At 34.5% G+C, this 14117-nt stretch overlaps 1 protein-coding gene and 1 non-coding gene across 2 annotated transcripts; both read right to left on the bottom strand.

The window, feature by feature from the left end:
• Window positions 1-1277: 1277 nt before the first annotated feature.
• On the bottom strand, window positions 1278-14117 carry LOC134797766 (transcription factor Adf-1-like). Its single transcript, XM_063770130.1, has 2 exons — window positions 13836-14117; window positions 1278-1915 (listed from the first exon to the last, which is right to left on the bottom strand). Exons 1-2 carry the CDS (start codon window positions 13984-13986, stop codon window positions 1293-1295), a joined length of 774 nt encoding a protein of 257 aa, XP_063626200.1. The 5' UTR covers window positions 13987-14117; the 3' UTR covers window positions 1278-1292.
• Window positions 9526-9629, bottom strand: LOC134797825 (U6 spliceosomal RNA). The gene has a single exon (XR_010145115.1). It is a non-coding gene; the product is annotated as a U6 spliceosomal RNA (small nuclear RNA).

Here is a 14117-nt window from a genome sequence, read left to right as displayed (position 1 = left end):
TACTAATATACTTAGAGTTATTTTCCGAATAATTTTTAACAAAGCGCTTTAATTACAGTTGGATAAACATCAAGATTCCAAATTAATGGAGATGGAAGAAGACGTGCTTCAATTATTTAACTGGAAGCGGTATTCTAATTATTATTTTTAAAGGGGCCCACAGATTACCAGGACCACTCCATGAATGTACAAGAAGGGCTATCAGTACGGGAAGAATGGCGACGGATTGTGAAGCTTGCTACCGGCCCTGATATATTATGACCACCACGACCACTCTGACTAGAGTATGAAGACAAAGAAGAAGATTACCAGTTCGCCGAACGATATCAGCCTGTCAGTTGTTCAGAGCTATCAAATTTTGCGCTTAACAGGCTTTACACTTCTAAATATTATAGTTTTTTTTTGTGTTTTGTATCTGTATTTTGTATGTAATTCGACATTAAGAGACCATATAAGTACATCTTTTAGTAATTGTAATACGTTAGATTGAATTGTTAGTTTTATTTTATAAAATTGTTGATATTATTATTTTTGCTTGTATGTAAATTCAATGTTGACGTGTAAAAGTGCCCTTGTGGCCTATTTGCTGAATAAATGTTGATGTTTGATGTTTTGTTTGGCTGATATCGTCCGGCCAACTGGTAATCAGTGGGCCCCTTATGATTTTGATATTGATATGATAGAATTGCTCACGCGATGTATCAATCAAAATTTTCAAGTAGGTATTATATCCAATTATTTGGATATTATATCCAAATTATTTTCGTAAAGAAATATACGGCATTAAAAACGTCAAGTTTCTTTTTATGTAATTGGGAACGCTTAGAATTTGAAATATATCGACAAAAATTACATTCAAGCAAGATTTATTTTGATGGAAGAAAGGAAAATAAAATATATTTATGATAATAGGCATGTATTTAAACAGACATTTAGCACTAACCCTTTTCAATATCTCTAACAATATGTGTTTAAGTAATACAAGCATAATGTGTAATGAAATGAATGAAATATGTACCTACATACAAGACAATTAAGGCTGGCAAAGTGAATGTTTTTAGTTTTATATACTTAGTCAGTATTTTAACCTAGGTAGGCACATAATTTTGGCAATAAATTAATGAAGAACTACCCAAAAGATAAATATACCTAATAAAAGGCTAATCAATACTTGTTTTTCATCAACCGGATTTATTGCATTTATGATTTGTTTGGAAAGCTTTTTGTGTCACCAGCTAAATATATATTAAGTCCATTGCCGCACTCACTTCAAACTTCTCATTTTACACATACTATTTATTACTTTTAGGGGTATCCATTAATTCTCCTATTAATAAATTCTGCATTTCATTCCTAATTATCAACTTCCTTAATGGATCTAAGCTTCTCAAGTATGGTACCAAAGACAACGCAAAATGCAAGTCATCATCTACTTCTCGAGGTGATCTTGCAGCGTGAGATCCTTCACTTTGCAACTGCCTTGGGTAATATGTCCTTATTCTCCTTTGGCATAATCTTTTCCTAGGAACTTCATTTGTCTCCGTCGTCACTAAATTTGAATCAGAAGTGTCTTCTTGGACTTCTAGGGCTAATAAAGGATCTAAGAAGCGATCCCCTTCAATATCTCTCTCAATATCTTCATCTAAATCTGGATCTCTTTTTATAATGATGCTGATATCAGATTCTCTTTCTCCATTGAAATCATTCACATATCCGTCTTGGCTGTCTTCAAGTCTGTTATCATCGGAAGGATTCCAATAAACATTGTCTTTAAGGAATGTAAGTAACTCGTAGTATGCCCACTTCCCGTTGTATTTGTCTATTATTGGGATTCCGTCGTCCCCTATCGGATTCTTTTTTACTTCTCTTGAGAATTGGTCTCGTAGGTTCCTCCATTTCATCTTGATTTGGTCCTCTGAAACAATAAGAAATGGTATAAAAATGGTACAAATAAACTTGGCTCTAATACTAAACTGATCGTCAGATATACACCATGGTATAATAATATACTCCGCCTGGTACTCCATTCCGAGATTCGCGTATGACCTAACTGACACGCGCCTACGTCATCATGCTGTTTACAGGTTCTCAAACTTTGAAATGTGGGAGAATTTTAACCAACGGTGAAAATTATTTTAACGGCATTAATTTTAAGTTATTCATGTAGAAACATAGTAAAATAAAACAAATCTAATGTATTAAATTAAATTTTATTTATCTATACAAGACAAACGTTTAAAAAACTAATTCACAGTTACACATTAATTACCAAGCTTACGACGTGAAAAGTTTGGAAAACACTGCGACTGCTGACACTGAGCGAGAAGGAAATAACAATTAACACGCGTTCGACAAGGATGACGGTCAGGGCATGAAGTTATCTAGATCCGAATTGTCAAATGTCCACAGAGCTATCCTGTGTTGCCAGTAGTATAAACAGAATTACCCGAAAGTCTGAAATTTCTTTCGTGAATCGGAAGATATTGCTAACGAGTAATTAAAAATGACGTGTTATTGTAAAATTTAAGCTAAAATACATATAAATGAACATTATAAAATTATAAAGAAATATTTTATTTTATTAACCATAGGTATAATGTACCCATGTAACATGTTATGTTGAAATAAAGTGGCAATGTTATTGTGACGTAATCGCGTGTCACTATGGGAATGGAAGACCATGTTTTATTAGACCATGATATACACCGTGTTTTTTTTGATTTCCGTTAATTTCAAGGGTGCATACCTGAGCTTAAATCAAGTAACTTTCCCAAAGACACCGATATTCTAATTAACTCCATTTCGAAGATAATCAATATTTTATTTTTTTCCTATAAGGCCTCTACAAGCTTGTACACTTGCCTTAAGGCCGGTTTACATATTGATTAGTGTTTAGAATGAGTTCATACATTTGCTACTAAACTTAAGTAAAATCTCGGTCGATCGATGTTCGAATTGACATTGATATGTCACAGATTTCAATTGTTTGGTTTAGTTAAATGCTTCGAGCAACACGGAAGGGAGGCGGCATTCGCACTATTTCCCCTCTGCCGAGGTACAAGATTCGCGCGTCAATCTAATCTAGCGCGGGTAATAAAACTATTTGCACTTGGATTTTTCACTAGACCGAGTCCAGACGCGCGCGTGAACACTGCTGCACAAAAATGCCTGTTTGCTCGGTTTTTTGTTATAAAAAGAGGTCGGGGGACATCAAATTTACAAAATTAAAGTGTTATATTTCACATGTAATATTTTTTTTTACATATCGTCGTTGAGAATGCTAAATCCGGTATGTGCGCGATTTTAATCAAATTAATTAATACCTTATGTATTTTGTTGCTAGGTAACTATTTGTCAATCAAAAATCGAGCACATAACGGATTTGGCATTCTCAACGACGATATCATACGTTTAATTACATTCAAACACAATTATTATATTTTAGTCTCATGTAATTGTTGGATTTATCGATTTTGCTCGCTCAGTACAAATTGTGGATCGGTCGAGCGACAAATCCGACTTCTCATCTCTCAGAATGACAGCGTTTTACACAAAAAATAAAACGCTAATTAAATAACTTACCATATTCGGAACCTAATAATAATATTGAGAATGGCAACACTGCGTAGTCGGTCATATTGTCCTTTTCTAGCATATACGTCCTTCTCTCTCCCACACTCCCACCACTCAGGCAGGTTGCTTTGACAGTTAAACAAGGCAATTTTTCAAGTCATTGTCTCAAAATTATTCATATTTACACCAGGCAGGATTAAAACTTTAAGTTCCGAATATGGTAAGTTATTTAATTAGCGTTTTATTTTTTGTGTAAAACGCTGTCATTAAACAACTGTACCGATATTCGGAACCTAATAATAATATTGAGACGTGTTTGTTATCGCCTGGTGGTGGGAAGACGCCAAGCCAATGTGATTATACATGTAGTTATTATGTATATGTAATATTATTATATTACGAGTGTTTAATTAATTATGTAGTACACCCTTTATTTTAACACTTGTGAGGAGAGAGGTATTTAGTAAAGCATACATTTTGATATAAAATTATATTATGATACTAACTTTACATTTTATATATGTACTTAATGTAGGTACTTATAAATTTTCAAAGAGGATAAGTGAGTCACCACAAGGGTGCTATACTTAATTATATGTATGTGAAACTAGGTAAAAGAAGATGAGATTTTAAGTCAGTCTACTCTTCAAGGAGCATACAACATCTGTGATAAGGAGTGATGTAATTAAAATATGAAGAGATAAGAATTATTTATAAAGTACTCGAGTAGTTTTTATTTATAACTCCCAATTATTAACAAATTTGATAATAATTATCTAGTAAAGTAAGGAGTTGCAGGAATATAACAAGGACAAGACCTTTCTTATTTCCAAAATCTCTCGGGATTAAGTAGACGAATATTGTACATATTCGTTATATCACTATCACTACCCACAAAGTTAGTATTGGGTACCTACTTACTAAAATGTCATAGGGAATTATTGAACTCCTTTCATGACTGTGAGCCAATGTGAGCTATATACTTGGTTATAGCTATAAAATGCATTTAATCCTTTGTACGCTTTACTAACGCGAATGCGAGCTAATGTACCTAAACAAACCTTACTTAAAATTGTGAAGGTTACTTTGAGAGCTTAAGCCATAACATAACACTCATGTTGGCACGACTAGTAATGATAATGACGCTTTTTGGTGCTCTTGGCGTTCAAATGGTTAATATAGAAATGCCACAGAACCTTATCAATGATATTTGTATAGGTGCAGGCTCATTCTGATTATATTCATGTTTAGCTATCATCAAGTGACCTAAATTGTACTCATTAATTTCTATATATGCAGTAAGTTTACCTTATCTGGTGCCTACTAGTAGACATAAGCTTGATTGGTTCTGAACGCTTAAGTGGCTTAATTTATGTAAAGCATTTATAGACATTGCATAGTTCTGAATATTCAGTTTCCTCTTTCCAGTGTGTAAATTATTAAGAATAAGGTACTTAATTCGAAACCTTAGCTCATCGCATGTGTTTTAACCAAAATGCAGATTTGTGTGTTTATTTAGTGATTTTACATTATTTGCAATAACTGTGCGGAACCATGGGGTCCCCGACCTTTTGCCGGGCACCCGTGGGCCCAAAGCCAACAGGGCAGAGGCCCTTTAAGAGGGACCTATTTCATCCAATGCTAGAGTCAACACTTTGTCGAATTTATTTGATATTTATGTATACTTATCCTCCTTATGAACTAAGGATAACTGTAACTTTTCGATATCAAATATACGCAGAATTGTCAATTATTATATATTCTGAAATTATAATATTACTGGATTTGGGCCAGTGTGCTTTTGTATACTATATCTCTGGCCTACGATATAGGCTAGTCTATTAACATCCCGCCTCCTGGAAGGCAGTATACAGACTTCTTAGATATATATTCACGGTAGCGCTAAGTGTGTGGACCTAGTTTTCCGACACTTGACTGCATGAGATTATTGTGAACATTTTTTCAGGTCTCGAGCAAGAAGGGTACCTAGATAGGTTGAGGTCCTTAAATTGTGGATTTGGTAGGAGCAAGACACAGACGGGGTGTAAATTAATTAATCCACCATGTTTCAAGAGATTTTTGTCAGACAGACTAACACTTTGGCAGAGTTTTGCTAACATATAATAAATGACTGCATTTGTTTGGGTGTACATGTTCCACATCAAAGGCATATTTATATATTTCAATCTATTTTTAAAAAGTTCGCGTTTCAAAATAGTTTCGCCTTTTCGCAAGGCGTGCTCCTGTTTCCCTATTTTATTGTGCAAAGCGAACAGTATCACAATGTTATAATTATGTATAAATAGAGAACTAGAGGGTCATGCCCTAGACGTGACCGCCCAGAAGTTGTGCTAGAACCGTTCGTGCAAACCATTCAGTCACTGTTTTTAAAAACCTTTTTGTAGTGGGTACATTCCACGGTCTTAAATTTGTTAAACGTGTAGTATCAAACTATGACAAGTCATGATAAGTGAATTAAGTGATAACAGTATCTAGTCGGTGCATAGAAGCACTTGCCCTTGAGGTTAGGGCATGGGTAGTTTAAAATAAACTTAATCCGTGCATAGAAGCACTTACGATACAGGTGGTTTAAAACTTCCTGGGTCACAATACAGACACAAGGTGTAAAATACATAATTGATAAACGCCCGTCAGGCCAGTTTTGTATATTTTATTTCAAACATGCTTGTGCAGCACCGCCAGCACATGATAATTTCCCTATACCATGGCAGTCAGGGATATAATAGTTAAATAGGTAGGTAACCTTGGTCATGTCGTGTACATAGGTAGATACTCGTAACTTAACGTAACATGTTAACTGAAAGTCTAGTGCTCTCGAGGCAAATATAATTTATGCAACTGTGAGCTGCTCTTACATTGAGATTATATGTGACGTTCCACGGGAAAAGGTACCTTATGAGGGTTTCTAGTTTCGGAGATATGAAATGTTTTGTAAAGAGGTGAAAAAATGCTCAATTTTTTTTTATTGTGTGATCTGAAACCTTAATGCGTAACGTTTGTTTACCTGTTTTTATTTTTGTTATAAGTTAGTTATAAGCCTAGTAATGTCGTCTCAGAGTTTAGTAGAAAAGGTACCTTATGGAAAAAAGATTGAAAATTCCCAAAAAAACTAGTCAATACGGGAAAAGAAGTTTGGTAGAGAACTGTATTAGCATTCTGCAAAACTAATTTGATAATTTCAGTTCTGGTTGGGGCGCCTCGCAAATATTATAACCGTACATAGACCGACATCACAAATCCAAGTAGCCTGCTATTATACCAAAGTTACTCTCGTCAAGTCTTTCTTAACTAGAATAATCTTCATTTGGTTTGGTCGCATGCAGTAAATCAGCCATTGGTTTGCTGAAAAATGCCAATACCCGACGCATTACCTTATGGAATATCTGAGGTCATTGAACCTCAATGCCGCTTATCTTCAATAGCAACCGAAATATATTATTGATAAGAAATAGACGATTTATACCATCTTAACCCCAAAATATTATTAGTTTATCCTAACTGTTCCATCATCATCATGCCTCATCATGTAACTTAATCACAAGGTACCTTTTCATTACATACAAATTAAAGGTCTTTTTTAAGATTATTATGACGAAGAACTAATTAAATTTGGGGCAGTTTAATGTAAATTAATATTTTCTATTCATAAAAGATAAACTGTAATATGATTGATATTTTGTAGTGATGTATTATTAGATTTATTTCCATAAGGTACCTTTTCGTAAATGTATGGAGCAAATACTGTTATTGTTATGTAAGTTTAAAGTGGCATAAGGGGTTAAATATAGTATTTAGTTGGGGTTTTAGGATTTATTTCATTTGAATGACAGAATTTCTTTCATATGTGCTCAGAAAAATTGATTGTGTGTCACATTAAAAGTAAAAATATTCAAGTTTGTGATTTTATATGAAAAAGTCAGAAAATACATTTTCACCTCTAAATCGGTATTGTTTTTTGCTTAAACTGTCTGTCAGTGTCGTTTTCTAATAGATAGAATTTAAATCTTGAGAGCTCATTGCAATCAATCGTGAAAATGAAATAAAACTTTATTTTCAAGAGATTGGCTAGTATACACATAAATCAGTCGATATCAAAAGTTTCTATTTGCATTACAGAACAAGTCGCAATATTTTTTTAATCTCACATATATAAGGTATTATTATTTGTAGTCAACTATGTAACTTACTTCAGGAACATAGTTTTTTAGGCGGCTAAACTTAAAACTTCTCTATCGTAAAGTTGCTAATTTCACAACATTATTTTCAAAAAATCATATCTCTGTAACTACGCAACCTAGAAGGTTGATCTTTTGTGTTATCGATAGCTTATTTATTGTAGATTACTGGGGTATGCATAACTCCATACCCGCCATAAGGTACCTTTGACCGTGGGACGTCACATATGTATTTATTTCTAGTCTGCCTTAGCAGGCCTAGACTTCAAAGGTTTTTTTTTTTTTTTTTTTTTTTAGATATTCATAGGGCCGTTAATCGGACCCTTTGTACACCTTGAGCAGGCTGTTTGTTTCACACAATGAGAAATATAATTTGAATTATATTGTAAACATAGCTTATTTCAGAATGGAACCGTAAGCACTGTCGTGAGCTTACATAGTCTGATTAAATTAGAGTCCACAGATTGTCTGGACCTTGGTGGATTGACCACTCCTGATTCTAATTATCAATTTTCTGCCTGGACTTATAATCGAAATTAGGTGACTAAATCTCTTAGTATTCTCTATGCCGCCCAAGTTATGAGGCTAAGCGTCTCCAGACCACAATTTTATATTAGGGTGCAAAGATTTTTTCATCTTTAAAAGAAAAAATGAGTCGAAATAGGCCTAGAATCTTAGGTTACTTTATACCTTATAATTTTAGAAATGTAATGTAAATGGAAAGCAATTTTCACTTTTACCACAGTTAATTAGCCCAATTTTGGGCTTAGCCAATAGGGTGTTTGGGACCCTTTTAGAATAGATTGGTAAACAAAAATGAAATCTAATAACAAAGCCTTGCCTATTTCGACTGATTTTGTTAGAACCCTTTTTACTTTCTTAAAAGGAGATATTTACAAATTCATTTTTGTAATATTTTTCTGATTGTGGCTTACTTGCTCGCATGTGTTATGACCATATCATTTATATTTCTGTGAATATGTCTGACATGCCTTGCGCAGGCTTACATAGGTTATAATATTATCATCAATAACTTGACGTCAGTTTGTGAATGAATCAAAGATTCTTTGGCACACCTTACGCAGGTGGAGACATGGCAGGCTTGCGCAGCCTTAGATACGTACATAATATATTGGTTTCATCACAAATAACTTGACGTTAGTTTGTGAACGAATAAAAGATTTTCTTAGGCACACCTTACGCAGGTGGAACCATAACAGACGTAGGTTTAATTAAGAATATCATTCAAATCGAATACCCTGAGTTTATGGGTAATATTCCCTTAGTTGCGGGTTCCTTGCTCGACAAGGTGAAAGGCTTTATGCAGGCTTTTACAGGCACTTTTAGAAAGTGTCATTCACGGTGACGCGCAGATTTGTCAAAACTAAACTTTAACTCTTCAGTTAACTAATATAATTTGACAATATGAACCAAACCATGCGTCTTCGTCAATGAATCAATCTAAAGATTCCCGTATCGTTAATGCCAAGTGTACTATTTATGTAGGTAGGTAGGTAGGCTTAAGAATTGACCCTCTTGTATGTAGTTACGTAACGAATTAATAATCAAGTTATTCAAATCCAAAATAACACAAGCACATATAGCAACTACATGTAAGAGTTATTTTCCTTAACCTTTTAAGCTGTAAGTACCTGCTAAGTTATTTATTTAAGTAGGTACCTACATTTTAACCTACCTACATTTTAACATTTTTTTCAAAATTAAATATCTAGTTGGAGAGATATAAGTTGGTAGATCAAGAGTGAAATACTTCACGATTTCGCATGTCATTCTTGCGCAGAGCCATGCTAATCTCTCTCTATGTCTAGTCAGATTTAAGTTTATGTACTGCCGAAGTACTCACTTTCCACAAAAATAAATGCAATGTTTGCGATGTAGGTTTGTTCGTTACCTTGTGTCCCTCAGAGCGGAAATAGAAGCCACGCGAAGGCGGGGCTTCGTCGACTCCTAAGCGGGTACACTTATTTATCAGCAATTTAATTCACAAAAAAAATAATTTTGCAATATTATATTAACCCGGAACGGGATAAAAAGACAAATTGCTGATAAATACTTGGGCAGATAAAACCTACACGTCTATAAACTTCTACCTCAATACATAGGTTCTACTTAACACGTATTAACTATCCGATCCTTTCGTATTCGAAAACACAAATCACTTGAAAACTGAAGGGTATGCCTCCACACATCACCATTTAAGTATTATAATTTCAACCGTTATTATACACACACAAAGATTTAAACTAACAAGACTCGGAAGAGACTTAATGTAGGTATAAAATTAAATTCTAATGGTGACACGTGCACGCTTTACCAGCTCGATGTGTTTTCTAACATATGTGTTTTAGTATTTTCATTGGCATAGCCACGGTGCGCGCAGGCAGCCTTTGAAAACACTTGCACATCACTATTCCGGATCGTTTTTATTTGCTAGATAGTTTATCGGACAACTAAATTTAAATATTTATTTCGAACGGCAAAAACCGTTAGAAACTGTTTTTCAATATAGTCAGCTAAACTGGGGTACAAATTCAAAAACTCACCAGCAGTTTAGCTTCACGACCTTCCAGATGGAAAAACAGCAAGCCAATGACTTGAAAAATTGCCTTGTTTAACTGTCAAAGCAACCTGCCTGAGTGGTGGGAGTGTGGGAGAGAGAAGGACGTATATGCTAGAAAAGGACAATATGACCGACTACGCAGTGTTGCCATTCTCAATATTATTATTAGGTTCCGAATATCGGTACAGTTGTTTAATACAATAACATACTTCAACGAAAATGTGTTAGTGTGCGTGTTGTGACACTTGTCACTCGTCCGTACACAAAAAGAGATCGAGGTTTGCAAGATTTGTCTATGACGTGTGTCATTTTCTATGTATTTGTGTCGTCATTACAGATTGGATTTTGTATGTAAGTGTGTGAGAAGTGCGACTGTGTGCACCTTTCCCCCCGCGAAAAATGGCAGAAAGCTTTGTACGGTGAGATATCGCTTGGGCCCCTCCCTTCCGATGTGTCGGAAGCCGGTGTTGCTCGAAGGTTAAATGTAATGCCCGTGTTACAACAACGCTATATGCTACATTTAATTACTTTTTAATATTATTTTTTCTGAAAAAAAAAGCAAAAAAAAATTTTTTTTTTTCAAAATTAACTATGCCATTTAGTTTTCTTAAACGTACTTAACCATACCCCGAAGTTAACGGAATTCAATAAAAACACGGTGTAGAAGTTTTTGTGGCATAAACGAGTGTTTGAGAAAATGAAACATCGATAAATCTGTTATCGATAGGTCTGTAACAGATTAATAATTAAAAGATGTAACTTCTACTTACTGTAAATTAAATTACGACAAATATTAAGAACGCAAATCAATTACAAACTGATACGTAATTTCTTTATTACTATATTTAGTGTACTTAAAAATAAAAACGTAAACTGTTGTATTATACTATACTATATACAGTCCCAAAAGAATAGAAAACTAACAAAATATCAAAGAAGATATCGAACGTGTTGCGTACTTCGCGGTAGCTATGTTATTATGTACAGTGTTATAAATATCTATGATAAAGTTAAGGTAACATCGATAACAGACATGTCGATATTTCATTTTGTCAGTCAGTTTATTTTGCCACTTTAACTTCTATGTCTGCTAATAGTAAACGTAGGTATATTTATGGGAAGTGAAGTGAAGTAGTATATGGGAAAAGCAACGATGATTGCGTTTATTGATACACGAACTGCCTATCTGTGATTAGTCTGTTTATTTGTGTTCCTAATTATTGTCACACAATTTTCTTGTTTATAGATCCATTATCTCCTAATTTACTGTATGATATCTGTGTTTGGCGCAAATAATATTTTGGTCTGGGAAATCCATTTGATATTTATTTCGCATACAACATGTGACTGAAATACTTTATTCAGAATCTAGGCAGGACCTAACCTTACCTACACCATAAATATAACATCTCTTAGAGTTTGTGAGCAAGAAAATAAAATTACCTATTATGTTGTATAATTCCAATAAAAGTAGTGAATAATATCGTTATATTTAAAACACGATAATACACATTCACATTACTGTGACTAACATAATATAATTATAACATTCGATAAATTGACGTGATTGGCTTCTAATGGCTTTCGGGGTGCCGATACTAGATAATTATTTATTATAATTAATTAATTTATGTAGGTACCTAATGTCTTCCTAGCCTAAGTAGCGCAAGGAATCCTTGATTACCTAAGTACTAAGCATTAATAATTAATTTTGTAAATGCCACAACATAGGAGACACATTACGTCGAGATAATATGTATTTATGGCTTCAGTTATATTTTTATAAGTATTGTTGTTTTTGTAATTCTTGAGCGGACGATCTAGAGAAGTAGGTAGGTACTTAACTATGTCATTCAACATCGACGTCAGAAGTTTACAAAGCAAATCAAAATTTTGACGCAGTTTTGACTTATTTGCAATATTAGTAGTGGTAATTGCTATAACTGTTCCAAACTTTAGGTATCTACGTCAAACGGTCTCTGAGAAAAAGGCATTTAACTGATTTGCAGGACTGAAGTGATCCCATAAGTGTACCGTGAATCCGTGAACAAAGTTTAGCACGGAACACTAAAAACTGACAAAAAGTTGCATAACATCACATTCTGACATCAATAAACAAAATCGTACATGAATATTTATGCGTAAAAAAGCTTTTTTCTATCTCATGAACTTCATACAAAAACTATTGACCCAATATCGCTATCCAAAAAGGGCTTTGATGGAATGAACCATGTGCGTTTCAGGGTGATTCCATTCTGCTCAAAATTTGTACACGTCATCAGAAAGAGTTACAACACTTTTATAAAAATAAAAACTTTCAGTTATCCCCTCGTACCTATTTTGTCTTCCACTCTTTCGCCTTTACTGTAGATCTACAGAAAATAGACTGCCTACTTTATTTCGTGGCAAACAACATTTTATATTATTCACTAGGCAATCAATTTCCTCAGGAAAACTAAATGTAGCACTTACTTACCTAATTAGGATGTCTCTAAACGAATTGATAGCCCCATTATATGAACTACCGTGTAAAGTTCACATTAAAATGTTAGCTACGAATTGTGTTCAAGTAGGTACAGTAAGCATCAATAATAGCGGATGAAACAACGTTCCAAAATCTGCCACCCTGCGGGCTCAGCACGGTTCCATTTTTATCGACTATCACTATGCGCGTCCCTTTCGCACTTACATACTTGTTAGAACGTGGCAGGCATGGTGACAAGGGATAAAAACGCGACCGTGCTAAGCCGCCTGGAATTCTTTATTACTTATTTTTATTAGAGAACTGTAAACTTTTGACGTGTACCTAGTCGGAATCGGAACTCGGATCCGTTACTTTTGATGCAAATTGTAGGTACATAGAAGTATTTTTACATTTGTATTTATTATGTAAAGTGTCGCTAAGTTTGTTTATAACTACGATTAAAACAGTATGGATAGTCGAGTTTGGCTATGAATACAAATCAAGTAAGTTTCTATAGTGTAAACGTTCCCTAATCGCAAGTAACGTTCGTAAATGTAAACACTGGTTTGATATCAATAATAGACGTCCTTTATTTTAAAAATATTACTTTTGGCGTTAGAAAATAAGAATTAAGACGAAATCAAAATAAAAACACGACAACATCGCCGAAGCAAAGCTAATGTAAATGCGCCTGCTAAAATATATTAGCAATACGTCAGAGTCAAGGAATGCTCATTACATATTGCGTTGGCGCTATCAAATCGCTGATGCGTCACTTCATTTCCTCAAAATGATTTATTTTAATAACTCGTTGCACGTTGCACATAACAAAAATAACCGTCAGCATATTACATTTCTATAAACTAACAAACAACACGATGTTTTAAAGACTCTTGAATGTAAAAACGTAAAACAATTTCACTTAAACAGTGTTAACATGACTTGCGAACACACTTAAAATTCAACCTTACCGCATTGCACTAAGATTAGAGTTAACATAATGAAATATAACCTTACTCACTGTTTTTGCCAATAACTGCTGCCACTTCATCCCAAACTCTGTCGATCACTGCTCGATTTTTGTGCAACTCATGCTTCTTATCCCACAGGATTGGCCGAGTTTTGACTTCGCGAATAAGCGAATCAACGACATGTTTTGCTTCCATCGCCATGACTGATAGGAGCGACAGGCGGGGCGCGACTAGCGACGCGACGTTGCGGCTTGCGGCGCCAACGAGGGGCGACTGCGACGTTGCCGTGTTGTGCTACAAGGTCGGTCGATAAGTCGCGTTGCTATGTCGGG

This window comes from Cydia splendana, chromosome 15, assembly GCF_910591565.1.
Source record: "Cydia splendana chromosome 15, ilCydSple1.2, whole genome shotgun sequence".
Lineage (NCBI taxonomy): Eukaryota > Metazoa > Arthropoda > Insecta > Lepidoptera > Tortricidae > Cydia > Cydia splendana.
The sequence above is the reverse complement of the archived record's forward strand: the minus strand, read 5'-3'. Positions and strand labels throughout refer to the sequence as shown.